Source organism: Procambarus clarkii, chromosome 65, assembly GCF_040958095.1.
Source record: "Procambarus clarkii isolate CNS0578487 chromosome 65, FALCON_Pclarkii_2.0, whole genome shotgun sequence".
Classification (NCBI taxonomy): domain Eukaryota; kingdom Metazoa; phylum Arthropoda; class Malacostraca; order Decapoda; family Cambaridae; genus Procambarus; species Procambarus clarkii.
The window spans coordinates 24,307,705-24,326,930 of record NC_091214.1 but is presented as its reverse complement, the minus strand read 5'-3'; the positions used below and the strand labels follow the sequence as shown (position 1 = coordinate 24,326,930).

General features: G+C 43.0%; 1 protein-coding gene across 1 annotated transcript in view; it reads right to left on the bottom strand.

Annotated features, from left to right (window-relative positions):
* Positions 1-19,226, bottom strand: part of LOC123771025 (uncharacterized) — a 60,356-nt gene extending 41,130 nt beyond the window's left edge. The window contains exons 1-18 of the mRNA XM_045763251.2: positions 19,090-19,226; positions 18,079-18,414; positions 17,486-17,606; positions 16,416-16,517; positions 15,276-15,374; positions 14,516-14,790; positions 14,124-14,243; positions 11,138-12,214; positions 10,581-10,683; positions 9,624-9,719; positions 8,326-8,600; positions 8,106-8,228; positions 6,454-6,552; positions 5,979-6,134; positions 3,752-3,883; positions 3,477-3,590; positions 2,667-2,801; positions 1,804-1,914 (exon numbers count right to left, since the gene is read on the bottom strand). Of these exons, the coding sequence (XP_045619207.2) occupies positions 1,804-1,914; positions 2,667-2,801; positions 3,477-3,590; positions 3,752-3,883; positions 5,979-6,134; positions 6,454-6,552; positions 8,106-8,228; positions 8,326-8,600; positions 9,624-9,719; positions 10,581-10,683; positions 11,138-12,214; positions 14,124-14,243; positions 14,516-14,790; positions 15,276-15,374; positions 16,416-16,517; positions 17,486-17,606; positions 18,079-18,384 (3,444 nt within the window). The 5' untranslated portion in view covers positions 18,385-18,414; positions 19,090-19,226. The remainder of the gene's footprint in view (positions 1-1,803; positions 1,915-2,666; positions 2,802-3,476; positions 3,591-3,751; positions 3,884-5,978; positions 6,135-6,453; positions 6,553-8,105; positions 8,229-8,325; positions 8,601-9,623; positions 9,720-10,580; positions 10,684-11,137; positions 12,215-14,123; positions 14,244-14,515; positions 14,791-15,275; positions 15,375-16,415; positions 16,518-17,485; positions 17,607-18,078; positions 18,415-19,089) is intronic.

The following is a 19,226-nucleotide window of genomic DNA, read 5'->3' as shown; positions in this document are numbered from 1 at the left end:
ACACGTAATCCCATACTTTAAACAATGAACTTGACATTGAAAGGAGTATTGTTTAATGCATTTACCTCAAGTACTCAGTCGTGTAGAATAAATTAGATCTTGTGATATATTATAAAGTTAATTATTTTACATATGTGTATATATTTTAATTTTTATGTGTGATATATTATAATTGTTAATAGATTCTTTGTTAATCATTGAACTATAGAGTCGTTTTGGAGGGAATGACGTTAGGTTACGTTAGCTAAGTTGAGCTTAGCTTAGCTTAGCTTATGTTACCATACCTTAGGTTAGGCCAACTCAGGTTTAGTTAGGTCAATTCAGGTTTGGTTTGGTCAACTCAGGTTTGGTTAGGCCAACTCAGGTTAGATTAATTCCCGTTTTCACTAATTGGCATATTTTCGATATAAAAGGTGGTAATTTCAAACTCCAAATATGTACAGTGAGCCAGAATTCGGATCACATATAACGCTCACGAGTAAAATTTCCGATATTTCCGATATTTTGAGAACTGCAGGGTGGTGTGTGCAAAATATAACTTATCGCCGTTTTCGGTAATTGGCATATTTTTGGTATGCAAATAACTAATTTGAAGCTGCAAATATGGGCAGTGAGACAGAATTCGGTTCAGAAATAAAGCTCAGGAGTCAAATTTCAGATATTTCGTATTATTATGAAAACTGCAGGGGGGGCAAAATAATAACCCATTGCCGTTTTCAGTAATTGGAATATTTCCGGTATAAAAAGTCGTAACTTAAAAATGAAAATAGGTACAGAGAGTCAGAAATCAGCTCAAAAATCACACTCAGGAGTCAAATTTCCGACATTTCAGATATTTTGAAAACTGCAGGGGGGTTTAGGCAAAATATGACCCAATGCCGTTTTCAGTAATTGGCATATTTTCGGTATAAAAAGTAGTAAATTGAAAATGAAAATAGGTGCAGAGAGTCAGAATTCGGCTCAAAAATAATGCTCAGGAGTCACATTTCCGACATTTCAGATATTTTGAAAATTGCAGGGGGCGTTTGGGCAGAATATGACCCATCGCCGTTTTCAGTAATTGACATATTTTCGGTATAAAAAGTCATAATTTGAAAATGAAAATAGGTGCAGAGAGTCAGAATTCGGCTCAAAAATCACGCTTAGGGGTCAAATTTAAGACATGTCAGATATTTTGAAAACTGCAGGGGGATTTGGGCAAAATATGATCCCACAAATTTCCCAGAAATGTAAGTAACTTTAAGTGTTGGAACAAGAGCATTGTGATGTCTAATATTCAGGATAATAAAACATCTCAATACAAACCTAATCACGATTTATTAAAAACAACTTAACATAAAGTGGTAAACTGCTCACCTCTTACAGCGTGATCCCACCCCTCGTCTTCTCCACAATGTTCACAACATTCCCAGCTCACAATAGTTGTCTTGGTCAGATCCACGAGAATTTCTAAATCATGTGCTGTGTATATGATAAGGCCTCTTCACAGCTGAAGCACCACCAGATTCACAAATTGAGTTCCCATAGACAGAATAACTCAGTCCAAGGAGTAAAATAACACTTCATTTATGGTGTATTCTGCACTAAATTTCTTGAGCAGAACCCACCCTGGGGTCACAAGAGCTGCCGGCTGGTTCAGAGCATGACTCTGGGGTCACAAGAGCTGCCGGCTGGTTCAGCGCATGACTCTGGGGTCACAAGAGCTGCCGCCTGGTTCAGCGCATGACTCTGGGGGTCACAAGAGCTGCCGGCTGGTTCAGCGCATGACTCTGGGGGTCACAAGAGCTGCCGGCTGGTTCATTACATGACCCTGGCGTCAGTAAGAGTAGCAAGCTGACTCATCACGTCGTCTTCAAGTTCCTTCAACTGTTCAAGCTCCAACTGCTTGTCCTTCAACATGCGTTCAAGACTCTCCTAGAAAGCCGAAACACACACATGTTGAGTTAGAAACCTTCACAACAGCTGTATAAGTGAGAACAACCCAAGTAACAAAATTGTAACGGGGGACATAACCAAACAAAACAAATAGTCCAATCTACTTGATAACGGTCCAGAACGGACTGAAACGTCGTCGTCTCATCTGGTGTGTGGTTTGGTCTTCATATCTTCAGTCACGTTATTGTGACTCCACGTCAGCAAAACAAAATATAAACAGCTATGTACACATATCAGAAAACTAAACCAAAAAGTTATAAAGTGTTGAATCACCCACAGATTGCATTTTACTAGATTTCCTATACCAGACAAAATTTGTTTTTATGGAACTGGTCAGATTTGACGACTCTGGTCTTGGATTAATACTTTACACGCACGACAGGAAAGTGGTCTTACCACGTAGACCACTTTCTGCATAACTAATGCAGTCCAGTTCTCTTCTACGCTAACATTTAAGTGCTTTATTCCTAAAGGGCATCCTCAGTGCCTTGCCTGAAGTGAATATTCTATCTAAAGAAAATGCCCTACCTGATGACAGTACCATTCCTGGAAATAGTGTTCATTCTTAAGAAAGTGCCCTACTTCAAGGTGTTCGGTTTGAAGGAAGTACAATACCCGAAGTGCCCCCTACCTGAATGTTGTTGTTAAAGATTCGCTAACTAGAACAAAGTTTCAAGTAGCACGGGCTATGGTGAGCCCGTAGTGCCTTTAGAGATTTTCAAGTTTCCTACCTGAAGAAAGTGCCACCTTAACATCCGAGTGGCAGAGGGTCTCCTGTCTTCATCGTGATCCAGCAAGGAGGTCACAAGATGCTTAAACTCCTCACAGAGCGGCCCGGGGATGGTCACAGTTGGCTGTGTCTTGGTCTGTGTAAACAACATCGTGAGGTAACATATGTACTTGTAATAATACATGTCGTACTTGTTACTGACAAACATTGTATTAGTTTACATGGAAAGATAATTCAGATTCATAAATGTTTTGTGCAACATATTATGATCTTTTGAATTTGTTTAAAATATTTTAATTAAATGCTCATTACACTATACAGTATTAACATTTTAACCCCTGCACTGCGCTGCTAATTAGAAATATTACATCGAAGTGAACTTGACTAAAAATGGATAAAAATAAATTTAAAAAAATATAACAATTATGGGAGAGTAAGGCATAACTAGATTAAATCAACTGTAGAGTTTTCCTCTACATCATTCTCCACCACGTATGTTTACACTGAGAGTTTACTTTAGTCCTGGACTATGAAGTATACTTCCTGATTGGTCAGCAAGCACTTGTGGTGGCCTTAATAACCCTCCAGAGGTTGATGGGCATCAAGCCCAACACCAAACTAAGCCAAACGGTGTCCGCAGTTAGTTGTGTATTTAACCAAAATACTCATCTCTAATTAACAAAGGACAGGAATTCCATATACTGAGAGACTTAAGCACTAAGCCCAACACCAAACTAAAACCAAGTGTCCCATCTTCACTATACTGCCTTTACGTTTGACGATCAACGACTGTTCAGCAAATAAGGTTTACCTGTGAATGAGGGACGTATGGTTCAAGTGTAGCCAGCTGGTAAAGGCAGCATCCCAAAGCCCTCATGTCTGCCTTGGCATCGTTGGCGCTTTCGGTGCAGACCTCAGGCGACTGCTGACATGACGGCAATAATGTATTATATAATTATTTCCAACATATGTTAATGCTTATTATATACTTAATGAGAAATAGATAAATAGATTAACAAATTTACTATTAATATTAAAATATTAGTGCATGTAAAAATAGAATGCAGAGAGACATTCCATACAAACCGGGACGGGAGATGTCGGGCAGCAGGAGAGGAGACCCAGACCCGGCACCTGCAACTTGACCACGTCGCCCTGCGTCAGGAGAATGTTGTGGGGCCTCACATCCCCATGCACCAGGGTCCGCCCGTGTAGGAACTGTGGCAGGTAATTTGTTAATGGCTCATGTTGTCATTGTTCATGCATTCATTTGTCTAATGTTGTATGCACCGATCACGGGAACTATAGGCTTGGTGATGTTAATGATTTTGAACATGACGAAACATACCTTGCGAGTTCTTTGCCTCTCGAAGGCCAGGCGACAAACAGCTGGGTTAAGTTCTAAGGTCAACTCCTCTACCTATTCTACTCTACCCACTTTCCCTCTCAACTATTGGGTAATCGTTTCATATATCATATATATACATGTGTGTAAGTTTAAGTATTCGGGGAAATATACATCGAAAAATGTATATATACACTGGTATACTTTAATCCTAGACTATGAGGGCTTAAGTATATTCGCTGCTTGGTCATTAGGCACTTGTGTGGGACTAATAACCCTTTAAATGTTGATGTGCCTTCAGCCCATCACCACCAGCTCCTTGAATAGTGATTGAAAATATAAGTGGACGACAAAACAGAGTCTCAGTCCAGATGAGGATCTCCATTTGGGCTGGACAGTCTCGCTTTTCTCAGAGTCCAAATATATGTGAGATAGCACTCTTATTATAAATGCAAGCAATGCCATTACAAAACCAGATTGTCAGAATGATCAATTTCAAATTATGTTTACGAGAAAACTATTAAATTGAGAGAAACGAGGCTATGGATACATCCGAATACGATGCCAATCATTGCGATTTTGTTGATTCATATACACAATATTTCAGGACTACAGATGAGAGTATTGGATGATACAGAGGTTTATTGCGGTGGTGAGGCTCTTACAGGGCTCCATAATGTACCTCTAGAAGCCTATATAATTATATCTATTACTTCGTATAGCGAAGTAAAGCGAATCTTTTCTGAAACCAGCAGTCCCAGCAAACATGTTTTAGAGATTATAATAAGTACTTATATTTTGATCAGACCTTCCTCAGGGAGGGAAATATAACGGTTTTATTCACAGCCAGCTGATGCAACGCTGCCGCATGTGTTGCCCTTCCATGACTCATATTCATAGTTAAGACAACCAGGATGGAGACTATGGATAGTTCCTGGACAATAACTGTTTATATAAATAATATAAAAGGTTGACACTACACTTGCCAAAGATCAGTTTTGAATTTGGTAGCTGGTTTAAGAAAAAGTAATTAATATAAATTTGGCACCGTGGCGACTGTCGAAGCAGTTTCCCGCTCCCTTGAGCCCAGGACATACAGACGGTGTGTGGACGCCACGAGCGAAGGAGCACCTGGCTGTGGGCTCCTTAGGTAAGTAGTCAGATTTCACCCGTTAGACCGTGTTTAATATGTCAGGCAGCGATACACATTTATCAGCCCATCCTTCTCTTTATACAGTAACGGCGATACGGACTATTGTACTTATATTGACGTACTGGATAATTAGAAAGTAGAATTTGGACAAACCGGAAAAGATTTTGTATTTAGGTTGGTAATAAAATCTAACCTAACCATCCCAGGCCTAGTAGGCGCTATTTGAGGCCTGTTAATTGTGCTATATCATAGTGTCTAGTTTCATGTTCCTCTAGGCTGCAACATTTAAATTAGCAGTCTGTTTATTTTCCTTTACTTATATATCGTTAGTCCATGAATATATTTACTTATATATCGTTAGTCTTCATGTTCCACGAAGACGCATGTTGATAAGTTACCCCTGTCTTATCATCCCTAATCTTTGAATTACTAGTCTTTCTTAAAGTACTAAGTTTCCTCAGCCTTGACCGAAGTGAGGGTCACCAGGGCAATATATAGTGCAGATTAGACATAACAGTTGGTCATTTCACTATCATTTGTCCAAACACTTTTGTCATCTCATCAGTTCGAAACATAGTTTTATTATTCAGTGCGTGGCATCGTTTAACCAATCAATGCGAGGGATTCTTCAGCAGACCCGTGCGAACTGTTGTCTAACCAATCAACGTGAGGCTTCAAGCATGTGATAACAAGAATCAGCACATCTGAGCCATCTTGCGACAATGGTTTAGAAATGCTTTGCCACCCCTCGTTGGCGACGATCCCGAGCGCTGAGAACGACTACCTAATCTTAAGTACATCTTAAGATTAGTTACCTTGAGGGCGAGGGTGAGCATGAGCGTCCAGTTGTAGACTGTTGAGTCACTGAAGGGAGCGTCTTGCTGTTTGTGTTGAGCGATGCGCCGCTCAAGGTCACCGCCCTCGCAGTACTCCAAGTAAACTTCGATGTATTTAAGTTTCCTAACTTCTCTCTTGGTCGAGAATCAAGAAAAGGATTTGTAAGATAAAAGTCTTGCAGACAATAAGTCAAAATAAAGTTGTTTAAAATTAGACATCCAATTCACAAATCTGAAAATACAAATTGACGATGTTTAGGTCCGCCCTGGACCATTATACAACTAAAATGGTCCAGGGCGACCGAAACGTCGTCAATTCTTCAATTTTTCTTTGTACATCTAAAGAGTATATAATATAACGCAGTTTCTCAGTTGACGTCACAATTAGACATGAGATTATAGTGAGGAACCCAGGAAACCCAAAAGAGGAACATCTTAGTATAGGAGGACTCACCACACAGTGGACAAGATAGGGATGCTTGAGTTCGTGCAGAAGAGCTAGCTCTTTATGGACGCGCTGACGATTGCTGGCCGGGATGCTTGATAAGGGGATCTGCAGGTGTATGATGGTGATTATTTTATCGCCGATACACATCAGTTTATATCGTTTGTATATACGTGACATGTGCGCGCGAGAACAGGGTGTCAGATCAGAAAACATACGCAGCATCTGTACATGCAAGAACACGAACATCAAAGAACAGATGCAACATCTATGCATGCGAGAACATGGACATTAGAGAACAAATGCAGCATCTATGCATGCAAGAACACGAACATCAGATCAAATAAGAAATTCAATAGGCAAGTGGTAAGGATAGTGGTCATGTAGAAGTTCCTTGCAACTTTGTATGGTGGAGTAGGAGCTAGCTAAGTCGTCTCCCTGACCGTTCCCTTACAGCCTAAAAGCAGTGCAAATAATTGAATTAATTCCTATAAGTAGCATATCGTATCGCATTGTATAAGTACCCTAGAGTAGCGTATCCAGTAGCGTATAAGTAACGTCCAGTAGCGTCCGTTAGAGCAATGTTCCCCTCAATCATCCACCACATAATCTGAAACACCTATATACAGTGAAGTCATAACGTGATATAACTACGAGAATATCTTTGGAGCAGGGTGGCAGGATCGAACCCCCCGTCCGAGGCCACCGCAAATACACGCCTTACCTATGGACTTTTAGCACATTGTGGTCCATGGGTAAGGCATGCGTCGGGGGTGACTAGCTAGTACTCTGAGTCGATTGTATTGCCCTGCTCCAAAGATTTTCTGAAACATCCGTTGACATGTATTCCTTAACTGGATATTACACATGGCCTGTAAGTATGTCAGTTTTACTAGACCATTTATCGTTTTGTTAAAATTTGAGAACCAAAGCTTTATCACGTTTTATTTATTATTTTATCATATAAAATGATAAAATCAAAGCTTATATTCAGTGCATTCAAAGTCTGATTATATTCATATTCTGATACTTTTAGTATTCTGAGTATACACTTAATATATATTAAGTGCACATAATAAGTATACACTTAACATTCAGTGGCATAAGTTGTCATATTTCCAAGCGGCTATAAACCACTTAACTTATAAGAATTAATCCAGTTATTTGCACTGCTTTTAGACTGTAGAGAACCCGCATTGACATCGCTGTAGTGATCATGCCGTTATAGCTGCCACATTAATAAACACTCGCTTGTTAGGATAAGTTTGCGGCCCGGTAAAGACGATAGATAGCTTTGTTAGAGCCAAAGGTAAGATATCAAGGTGATCATATGTAGGCTACTTTTTAATGGAACCGAAGCAATTGTTAACCGGAGGACCAACTAGGTCATCAGAACACCTAGCACGAACTATTGGTCCTAATGACGGTCATCTACCAATGTTTCACCAAGACTTCAGGTCACTGACAAGCCTTCTACAACCATCAAGGGTTACCAGGCAAGCCATCTACCACCACAACTCATCAGTAAAGCTTAATTTCTACTATCACCACAAGTCACAAGCAAAGCCTTCTACAGCCATCACAGGTCAATAAGAAAGCCTCTTAACACAACAGCTCACCAGTACAACCAACGAAGGTCACGAAGCTGTACGTGTACTCACTGTCTTTCGAACAAGGAGGGAGTAAGCGTCCTGTACCAGGCAAACATGACCGAACCTGCCAGCGCTCAGAATCTTCACAGTGGTGACCTCACCAGAAGACGACTCCTCCCGAGGGACGATATCCTGTTGAAAAATATAGATCAGTTGATTCATATTATGACACTGTGTATTGTCAAACACTAAAGGAGACAGAAATACATGTCTTCAGGACTTCTCTCACCTTCCCCTCACACCCTCGCAGGTGCTGGACGATCTGAGGGAATCCTGAGCGCTTTGCGAGGTCTATTGGTGTGAGGCCCTCCTGGTTCTCCACCGTGGGGTCAGCACCCTCCTTCAGCAGCCACTTGACGGCATCCATGTTGCCGTAGTCAGCCGCCAGGTGAAGCGCTGTTGAGCCATCAGTCGTCAGCGCCATCAGCTGACAGCCTCTCTCCCTCAGCACCTTCAGCACCTGGACGTGACCTCCCAACGCTGCCCAGTGCACGACCCGTCGACCTGTAAACAATGCGAGGATTGGGCTAAAAGGATCTTAGGTTACAATGTGGGGGCCACACACTGGGGTATACACCCTTGGAGGCCAAACCCTAGCTCACACAGGAATACACCCTGGGGGACTACTCCCTGGGTCACACTTGAGCAATTGTGTTACATCTATAGTAGCCAAATTAACCATTCACTTTAAAATTTACAAATATCACCCATAATGATAATAAATAATACTATCATAAGACTTAGCAACATCTCCATGAAGCGAGGCTCGTCCAACCGGCGGTCGGTCGACCCCAATGACATTCGTTAATTTTAACATTCTGTGCATTCAAAATTCCATTTTCTCAAATACAAGTTAATATTACATACTAGAAAGTGTTGAATAGTTAAAGTCTAAATTAAGCTCTGCTGGTGATTATTAGTATTTACAGTACGTAGATGAAGAACTTAGAGAGGCGGGATTCGAACAGTGGACGTGAACGAAGCACTGCTTGAGAAACACACACACACAAACGTAATTAGTTGTGAGTCGTGTGTAAAATGTTTTACATTCATAAACAAGGGGGTGGGGGGGGTGGCTGGATTAACGAACATTTGGCCTATGTCGATGAAGATGGGTTGGGTCTAGCATAGAGATCTCAGCCCGTCCTCCAAACAAAAACCCAAAAGTGATTCCATGCACCCGCCAAACCCCCTGTTTATGAATGAAAAACGGTTTACACACAACTCAACTGATTTTGTTCGAACACTTCTGGAACAAGTGCTTCACTGACGAATTTTGTTCAAACCACAACACTGTAAATGCTTCACCCACGTACTACAAATACAAATAATTGCCAACAGAACCTAAACACCTAACCTATGCCTATATATGCACAATATGCTATTATAATATGAATTTATATTTGAAAAAAATCCTGTTTTGAATGAACAGCATGTAAAATTTATGAATGCGTCTGTGGGGTCGACCGCCGGATGTAATGGACTTGAGTCGAGGATGGGTTGAGAGATCTACAAGAGGATTCGAACCTTTGGCGTGGGATTCGATTTGAGCGGCGTGGTCCAGCAGCACCTGCACCACCTGCCAGTGACCACCCCACGACGCCAGGTGTAGAGCTTGTAACCCTGAGGTAGAGCAATGCAATGGGGTTTTTAGTTTTGGCTGTGTGTTTAATTGCAGATGCCGCTGCTTGTGTGTGTGTGTGTGTGTGTGTGCGCGCGAGAGAGATTTTTTGTTGATTATTTGAAACAGTTTATTAATGTATCGCTCACCGGGGGCATAAATACACCGAGAGGTGTACCCAGCTTCCCGGTGAACACTTAGTTTACACTAGTTCTCGACTATATTTAGAACAAAAGTATACTTGCTACAGCACAATGAAGTCACAAGAACAAATCTATGAATATATATCGAGGCTGTACAATGGGATCGAATCCACGTCTCTGAACTCGCCAAACACATGTAATACCTAGTGCACTATGATGGGTGAAACCCATCTCAACCGGAAGTACTACTGGACTTACAGTTGAACTTCTAGTTGAGATGGATTTTAAGCCCATCATGGTAACGTCGGTGGTGTGTGTTCGATCCCATCATGCGAGATCAATATTCATTATACAGACGAGGAGTCGCAATAACGTGGCTGAAATATGTTGACAAAACTACACACTAGAAAGTGAAGGGACGACGACGTTTTGGTCCGTCCTGGACCACAATCGACTTGAGAATGGTCCAGGACGGACCGAAACGTCGTCGTCCCTTCACCTTCTAGTGTGTGGTCTGGTCAACATTCATTATACTTGCTAACTGGTCAGTACTTTGGTATTACGGCCTAAATAACCCTCCAAAGGTCGATATAGATATTATTTGGCCCGTAATTCGGGTCACGGCCAACCAACAAGTGAGGCCCATCACAATGGGCCATGAGGCCTCCAGAGGTCAGTACACTGCAGACCTTCAGAGCTTGATGCCAACCCAAAGCTTACCTTCCTCGTCCATTTTAGAGCTGGGAGTCTCCAGATCCACACCAGCGTCCAGGAAGGCTTCCACGGTCTGCAAGTCTCCCGCGCTCGCTGCTTCCAACCATTTCTGGAGACAGATCACAGTTTAATACACTTAGGTCTTGTGTCAGTTACGATGTTTATAGCCTTGTTTTGTGTTTTACTTTGATAGTTTCTTATCATTTTGTATATTTTAGTCCCAATAATTTTAGTCTGGGTGTGTATCTCATGGCACATTTACTTTAAAAATATATCATATCGACTGCGAGTAAGTGCTGTCATATAGAACTTAAGATATCCAAGATATAGTGCTTAAAATATCCAAGATATAGTGCTTAAGATATTCAAGATATACTGCTTAAGATATCCAAGCTAAAAAATTTAAAAAGTTTGATCTAGTGCAAACGTTATCATGTATAGATCAAGATAAAACATACAGATACGTGATATTATACATGTAACTTTGCATGGAAATATTGTTGAGTGGAATTGCTTTTAAGTATGGCAAAATAATGTTATGAAAGAAAGTATTGTGTTTGTACCTCTTTGGCGCCAGCGTCTAGGGCCGGATGAGAGAGACTTCGAGGCTTCGTTCGGTCATCACAACTCTCACCAGATGAAAGCTTGACTTTAGTGTCCTTAGCACCAACATGAGGTCGAAGGCTCACGTTATCAATATGATGGGCCTTGATTATTGGTCGAGGCATTGAGGGATCACTAAGACCACCTGTGTGAGGTCGAAGCCTCACGTTATCATTGTGATAGACCTCGCTTGTTGGTCGAGGCATCGAGGGATCACTGAGACCACCTGTGTGAGGTCGAAGCTTCACGTTATCATTGTGATGGACCTCGCTTGTTGGTCGAGGCGTCGAGGGATCATTAAGATCACCCGCATGAGGTCGAAGCCTCACGTTATCAATGTGATGGGCCTTGATTGTTGGTCGAGGCATCGAGGGATCACTAAGACCACCTGTGTGAGGTCGAAGCCTCACGTTATCATTGTGATGGACCTCGCTTGTTGGTCGAGGCATCGAGGGATCATTAAGATCACCCGCATGAGGTCGAAGCCTCACGTTATCAATGTGATGGGCCTTGATTGTTGGTCGAGGCATCGAGGGATCACTAAGACCACCCGTGTGAGGTCGAAGCCTCACGTTATCATTGTGATGGACCTCGCTTGTTGGTCGAGGCGTCGAGGGATCACTAAGATCACCCGTGTGAGGTCGAAGCCTCATGTTATCATTGTGATGGACCTCGCTTGTTGGTCGAGGCGTCGAGGGATCACTAACACCACCCGTGTGAGGTCGAAGCCTCACGTTATCATTGTGATGGACCTCGCTTGTTGGTCGAGGCATCGAGGGATCACTAAGACCACCCGTGTGAGGTCGAAGCCTCACGTTATTAATATGATGGGCCTTGATTGTTGGTCGAGGCGTCGAGGGATCATTATAATCATCCACAGGCTCTGGTGGAATCTTCACAAGGTCACTGTGAAGAACAGCACTTTTTGGCCTCGATTGATCTTTGCCACACATTTGTTCTCGTTGATTTATATGATCACTACTTATCTCTACACTTGCTGGTCGAGCCTTCATGTGGTCACGAAGATCGCCAATCATCTGTCGAATTAAAAATACTGAATTAGTATATTTTAACACATTTCAGAGAAAAAATTACTACTATTTCAGGTGTTTGAAATTTTCCTTTATTTATCATAACTTCTTAAGCTATGTTCCGCCAAACACGACGAAACTATGACCTTTCTACAACGTTCGAGCAAGATTTTTTTTATATGTATTATTTATAAAAGTGGGTACAAGAAATACAATAAAAAAAACATACAGAAAGCATGAAAAAGAACATTACAAATAAACAGAAAGGAACCTACACGGGCTACAAGCACGACCCAAAACATACAGTAATGTAACAAGCAAGAACAGTACTGTAACGTAAAGAGCAACAAAAAGAAATACAAAACAATCAATACATAAAACATAGCACGTACACAGGAAACACAAATGGAACACAGGAAGCACAAAGGGTATACACGGAAAAGCACAAAGCATTAAGGACAAACCAAGCCAGAAGGGCCACAGGTAAATTGCAAAAAAAAAAAAAACATACATGAACACATACCCGGAACACGCAGGAACCGGGAAGAAAAAAATAGCCACACCCAACGCATACATAAAAAAAAAACGGAACATGCAGGAACCGGCAAAGTGGAAACACAAAACATACACGCAAAAACAAACTCTAGATGACACATTCACACAGAGCAACACATGCAAATTACACGACACCACTAAGGAGGTCTTGAGGAGGGGGGAAGACGACCCCATCTCCACCAACCCAACACACGCCACCCCAACTAGCGTTTATGCGTCTACTCGGCCACCGGAAACCTGATACAGTATGCCTCCCAATGAAGCCACACATCAGGAAATTCCTCAGGAGAAAGCCGCCCACGAGGGTCGGACATATTGTTCGGAACCTGAGACACAAAGGCATGTATTCGAGGGACCCAAACAGTAGACGGGCACAGGGGACCGGCGCCACCCGTTCCCACACGAGGGGCAGGTTGTCAACATCCAAAACATCAACAAGCCGATTGTCAGGTGTGATATCTGGAATACCCACCTGCCCGGACGCCAGCACTGAACCCACACGGCGGACATCCTTTTTGAGAACCACCACAAAGCCCCGGACGCACCACCTCCCGCAGCATCCGTCACAGGAGGTGGGCAAAGGAGGTCGAACTACTGACCCACCCAGGATGCAACCTGTCCCATAATTCTCCAGCATAGCAGAGGAAACTGCCTCTTCGTTATTTTTCAGTTTTCACACTGCAAAGGGCAATGCAGTTTTTTATATGAATCAGAAGTGTGTGCCACATTCCATCTGTCCGGTATAGCGTGGGAGTACCTGTTGTGGTATTTGGGGATCGAACCCGGGATCCTCGATTGCGAGTCGAAAACGTGAACCACTGTTCCACAGAAACAAGATTATAGCTTGGTCTTGGTCTAACCTTCATTCAGGACCAGAGTAATACTTGTTGGTTGGTCAGTAATCTAGTGCCATAATGACCTTCCAGAAATTGATATAGACCTTAGTAACGCTCCAGAAGTCGATGGGCCTAAATAACCTTTCAGAGACTGATAGACCTTAATAACCCTCCAGAAGTGCTGGGTTTGTATTAAGAGTACCAGGGGCCAAATTCATGAGGCAGTTAAGTAAGCACTTACGAACCTGTCCATCTTTTCTCAATCTTTAGCGGTTTTGTTTACAATTATTAAACAGTTAATGAGCTCCGAAGCACCAGGAGGCTGTTTATAACAATAACAACAGTTGATTGGCAAGTTTTCATGCTTATAAACTGTTTAATTAATGTAACCAAAGCCGTCAAAGATTGAGGAAAGATGTACACCTTCGTAAGTACTTCCGCAAATGCTTCGTGAATCTGGCCCCAGGTTACTGTGAGTACCTGGTACCAACGTTAGTATGGAGGTTTTGGGCTACTGAGAGTACCTGGTTGTTAAAGAGAAGACCGTGTCGCTTCACCAGGTTGGCGACGCGTCCGAGAGGCTTCCCGTGTCCATCTCTCGTCTCCTGACCCGCCTCCGCCTGCTGCTGGGGGCCACCGTGCTGCTGTGGGTGTAAGGTCACGCATCAACCACATCCTGTGGGAGACACTATGTAGAAATCTTATTATTTAACTCTCTCTCTCTCTCTCTCTCTCTCTCTCTCTCTCTCTCTCTCTCTCTCTCTCTCTCTCTCTCTCTCTCTCTCTCTCTCTCTCTCTCTCTCTCTCTCTCTCTCTCTCTCTCTCTCTCTCCTCCCCCATCACCACACACACACACACAGAGATAGTAAGCAAGATATAAAAGGAAGACCTCACTGTTAGGTAAGCACACACTCACATCACCGTCTCCGTGGCGCAGTAGGCTGACTACCTCCTGATGCCCATTCATGGCGGCATAGTCCTGGGCCGTGTGGCGCAAGCTATCCCTGCTGGAGGTGGAGAGACCCTGCTCCAGCAGCCAAGCCACCACCTGCGGGTGACCGTGCTTGGCCGCCAGATGGAGAGCTGTAGTGCCGTCGGTTGTAGCGGCGCTGAGATTGCATCCCAGGGTGTCAAGCTTCGTCAGCGTCTCCTGGTGTCCTCGCTCAGCAGCCAGGTGTACGGCCCGCACACCTGTGTGTATACTGCTGGTATACGCTAGCGGAGGCAGCTGTGTGCTGAGTGTACCTCAGTATGGATTGATTGATTGATGAAGATTAAGTCACCCAAGAGGTGGTACAGGCATGAATAGCCCGTAAGTGGTACCTCGGTAAACTAACGCTAATATATATATATATCAGTGTGAATTATATATTTATCTCAAAACTTCCTGGGAAGCAAAACACGGACAAGTATCATGCTGGACAGGTATCAAGTATATCGAGAACATTTCTCATTGTTCTTGTGAGCCATGTAGGGAGCTACATGGCTCACAAGAGCCATGTAAAATGTGGCAGTCGCATAACGAAACAGCTACATCCACCATTTTGTGACCAATGTCCAATGGGATCTTCATCTATCTACCCGACCGTATTCACCCTGTGTCTGGTATACAAATTTCCATGTGGGTGAGTTTTTAAGTTTTCCATATAACTTAGAACAAGTAAACAATGCAGTACCTTGGTTGTCCTGTACCTCCAGCAGGGCTCCGTGCTCCAGCAGGGGTGACAGCAGGTGGTGGTGGCCCCCAGCGGCTGCCAGATGCAAGGGTCTACGTCCTGGTTACCATTGGAGAGAAAGTCTCGTTGAATGCAAATTGCTTACCACACACTCGTCAAATTATATTACCAGCGGCAGATGCTAGATTGGCCAAAATAAGAACTGCCTTTTGAACCGTAAGGAATCAATCAGAATCTTATATATATCACATATGTCAGACCAATCATGGGAGTATGCGGCGCTGGCGTAAAGTTCATATCTAGTCAAGCACAAGAAGTTAGAAAAAATTCAGAGGTATGACACCAGATTAGTCCCGGAGCTAAGAGGCATGAGTTATGAGGAAAGGCTACAGGAATTAAACGTCACTCGAGGATAGAAGAGTTACGGTAGATATGATTACCACCTTCAAAATTCTTAGGAATTGACAGGGTATATAAAGACAAACTATTATCACGGTTGGAACACGACAAGTGAACACAGGTGGCAATTTGGTACCCAAATGAGTCATAGAGACATTAGAAAGATTGTTTTCAGTGTCAGAGTAGTTAATAAATAGAATGCACTAGGAAGTGATTTGGTACCGGCTGACTCCATACACAGTTTAAAATATAGTTATGATAGAGCCCAATTAGCTCAGGAAACTGTACACCAGTTGATTGACTGGACCAAAGAGCCAAAGCACAACCCCAGCAAGCACCACTAGGTAGGTACAGACACACAGAGGGAAGGGGAAGGAATTATCAGGGGAAAGCGCCAAGCCATTACGACTATATAGCACTTGGAAGGGGCCAGGATAAAGATTTGGGAATGGTGCCCAACCACTTGGATGGCCGAGGATTGAACACCGACCTGCATGAAGCGAAACCGTCCAGCCCAAGAGGTTAGAGTAAGAAGCCCCAAGGAAATACAAGTAAAGATTAGGAAATGAGAAGAGGTGCAGGAAGGAGAGTTAAGGGAGAAGGACAGAACGTGAAGTACCACAGTTACAGCCCCGCTCCTGTGCCAGGTAAGTCCACTACGGGCTCTCTATAGTCCGTGCTACTTGGAACTTTTGTTCCGAATAGCTGAATCTAAAACAACAAAAAGCGTGAGGTACAGACCCAGCGTGTCCTTGGCGTGAACGTTGGCCCGGTGCGTGACCAGCAGCTCCAGCAGAGCGTCCAGGTGGCCTCCGTCAGCAGCCAGGTGCAGAGCTGTCCTTCCTGGGAGGACGACACACAGTTACAACACTCTGTGCTACACTACTACTACACCCAGTGTCGCTTGTATCAGTATTAACCTCAAAAATAACTTGTAGCTATCTAGAATTTGTAGCTATCTATCTATTATACTTGGTATAACGACCTCAATAATAACTTGTAGTAGTAACACAAGTAGTGGTAGTCATATTTATTAACCGTAACATTAGTAGTTTTAAAATAAAAACCCAGTCGTGTGTATATGTGAAATTTATGTAAGGAATTTACATCAAGTCTTTAGCACTCTCTTGAGTGCTGTGTCAAGGTCTGAGTGTGTGATTAGGTCGAGACTTGCATCTCAACGTCTAATCCGTCTAATCATTTTTGGATCAACGTTTTGATTAGACGTTGAGATGTAAGTCTCGACCTAATCACACACTAAGACCTGGATAAAGCACTCAGGAGAGTGCGAAAGACTTGGTATAAATTCCTTACATAAATTTCACATACAGACAAGTGTAGGGGTTTTTTATCCTATGTTATTATGTCTGTTAGAAGACATTACCATTACTAAGTAGTAGTTATGTTAATGACTTTCATAAAACGAGAGATTACAGCCTGTTACAGCTTGAGGACCACCGGGTTCATCAACACTATCCTGTAACTGGAAGGACAAGTACAGCAAACTATTTTAAATACAGTATTTCTAAAAGTTTTACTAAAATACACATAAAACACGAACGCAGGTAGAAATACATGACTATATCAACAGTATGGATAATTTCCCTGAATTTACCACCAACCACTTGGGCTGGACGGTAGAGCAACCTTTGACAAGCCACCGGCTTCCTGTCCTCATCGAGGGCACTAGTATTAGTGGCCCCTCATTTAAATGTGTGGTTGCTAAGGATGGTATTAACCACAAGAGGGTTATGAAGACCACCATTGTAGTTTGAATTTGTATGAGTTAGAAAATAAATCGTTCCACCTACGGTGGTCTCCGTCAAGCAAGCTTTCCATGTTGACATCGCAGCCTTGCTCCAGTTCCTCCGTCAAGCCGTCGACGTCACCTTTGGCAGCGTGTTCTAACATGGAGGAGCGGCCGACCTGGCTCTGAAGGGGGTAGAGTGCAGGAAAGAACAACTAATTTACAGTATATTATTAAATTTTCTCAGAATTATATGAGTGGGGTGAACGTATGTAAGAGAATGGCGTGAACATATTTTATGGCAGAAACAGCTGAAGTAAGACATGTCTGGTGTAAGTTAGGCTGAAGGATTATTTGGTTCCAGTTCGTGAACTTATAGATTTCATGTTGACCAGACCACACACTAGAAGGTGAAGGGACGACGACGTTTCGGTCCGTCCTGGACCATTCTCAAGTCAACTGAGAATGACTTGAGACTTGAGAGACCATTCTCAAGTCTAGTGTGTGGGCTGGTCAACATACTTTAGCCACGTTATTGTGACTTATCGCCTGCTTATAGATTTCATGTTACAAATACAAGTTGGGTACACAGGTCTATAATACACTAATTACAAAACATTAAAACAGGTGAACAGCGTCAACACCCAACCACTGTACCTCACTCGATCGCGTAGTGGAAGTGTAGCCTTCGTCCTCTGCAACCTCCATCATCGTCTTCTCGCCTCCCACGGACGTCAGCTCGGAAAGGTCCTTGATACAGATGCTGAGCAAGTCGAGGTTGACGGGCAGGTCGTCTAGAGCCTGGCCAGAATGGACCGTTGAACAGGTAGGACACTTGAGTTCGTCCTGTAGATGCACCTTCCGGAGACAGTCCCTGCAGAAGCTGTGGCCGCAAGGCAAAGACAGCGGTTCCTTGTTCCCTACGTCATAGTCATCCCAACATACCCGACAGAACACGTTCATGACAGTACGCCAGAGTTAGGCTCCAGAGACCTGTTGATACGTGGAAGTAATGCCTCAAGCATTGGTTGATTATACGGCTACCTTAGTGGATCTATGTTCGCTCCATCGGTCGATCGAACGCGCTGTTTACATTCTTTGTATCCAAATCGCAAACCGATCGAGCGAACATGCGTCCACCACGGTAGCCCTATACACCGAAGTACATGCTCTATGGTGGCTGAAGGGAGGAAGAGCTGCAGATACCGGTGTGTGCATGTTTGAAATATACTGGTTTATTCTTTGTATGTGTTGTGTATGTTTTATTTATATTTTATTATGTGTAGTTTTGCGCTGGAAAGAGCTAAATAAACTACATAATCAACGTATATACAAATACAAGCTTCAGAACATTGCTATTACATACAATCACGAATATAATATACTGAAACAGACAATTATGAAGAATATTGCAGCGCTCGTGAGTGTGAGCAACTACAGTGGAACCCTCATCCTGCCACCACACATTACACTCACACTACCAAGACACTCACACATATACACCAGCACAAACACTACACTCATTGTGTACCTGCACAAACATGTACACTCACCTATACACTACACTCATTGTATACCTGCGCACACGCATATACACTCACCCATTGTATACCTGCAAGCACATATACACAACATTGCGTGATTCACACAAATATACACTATACTCACTATAAAAGGCTATAGTGCTACAGCCTCACACGCATGGATTCCAGGGTTCGAGTCCCACACATACCAGGTGAATAGAAGACTCGCTATAACATTATACTCACTGTGTACCTCGACACACACACACACATACACTGTAA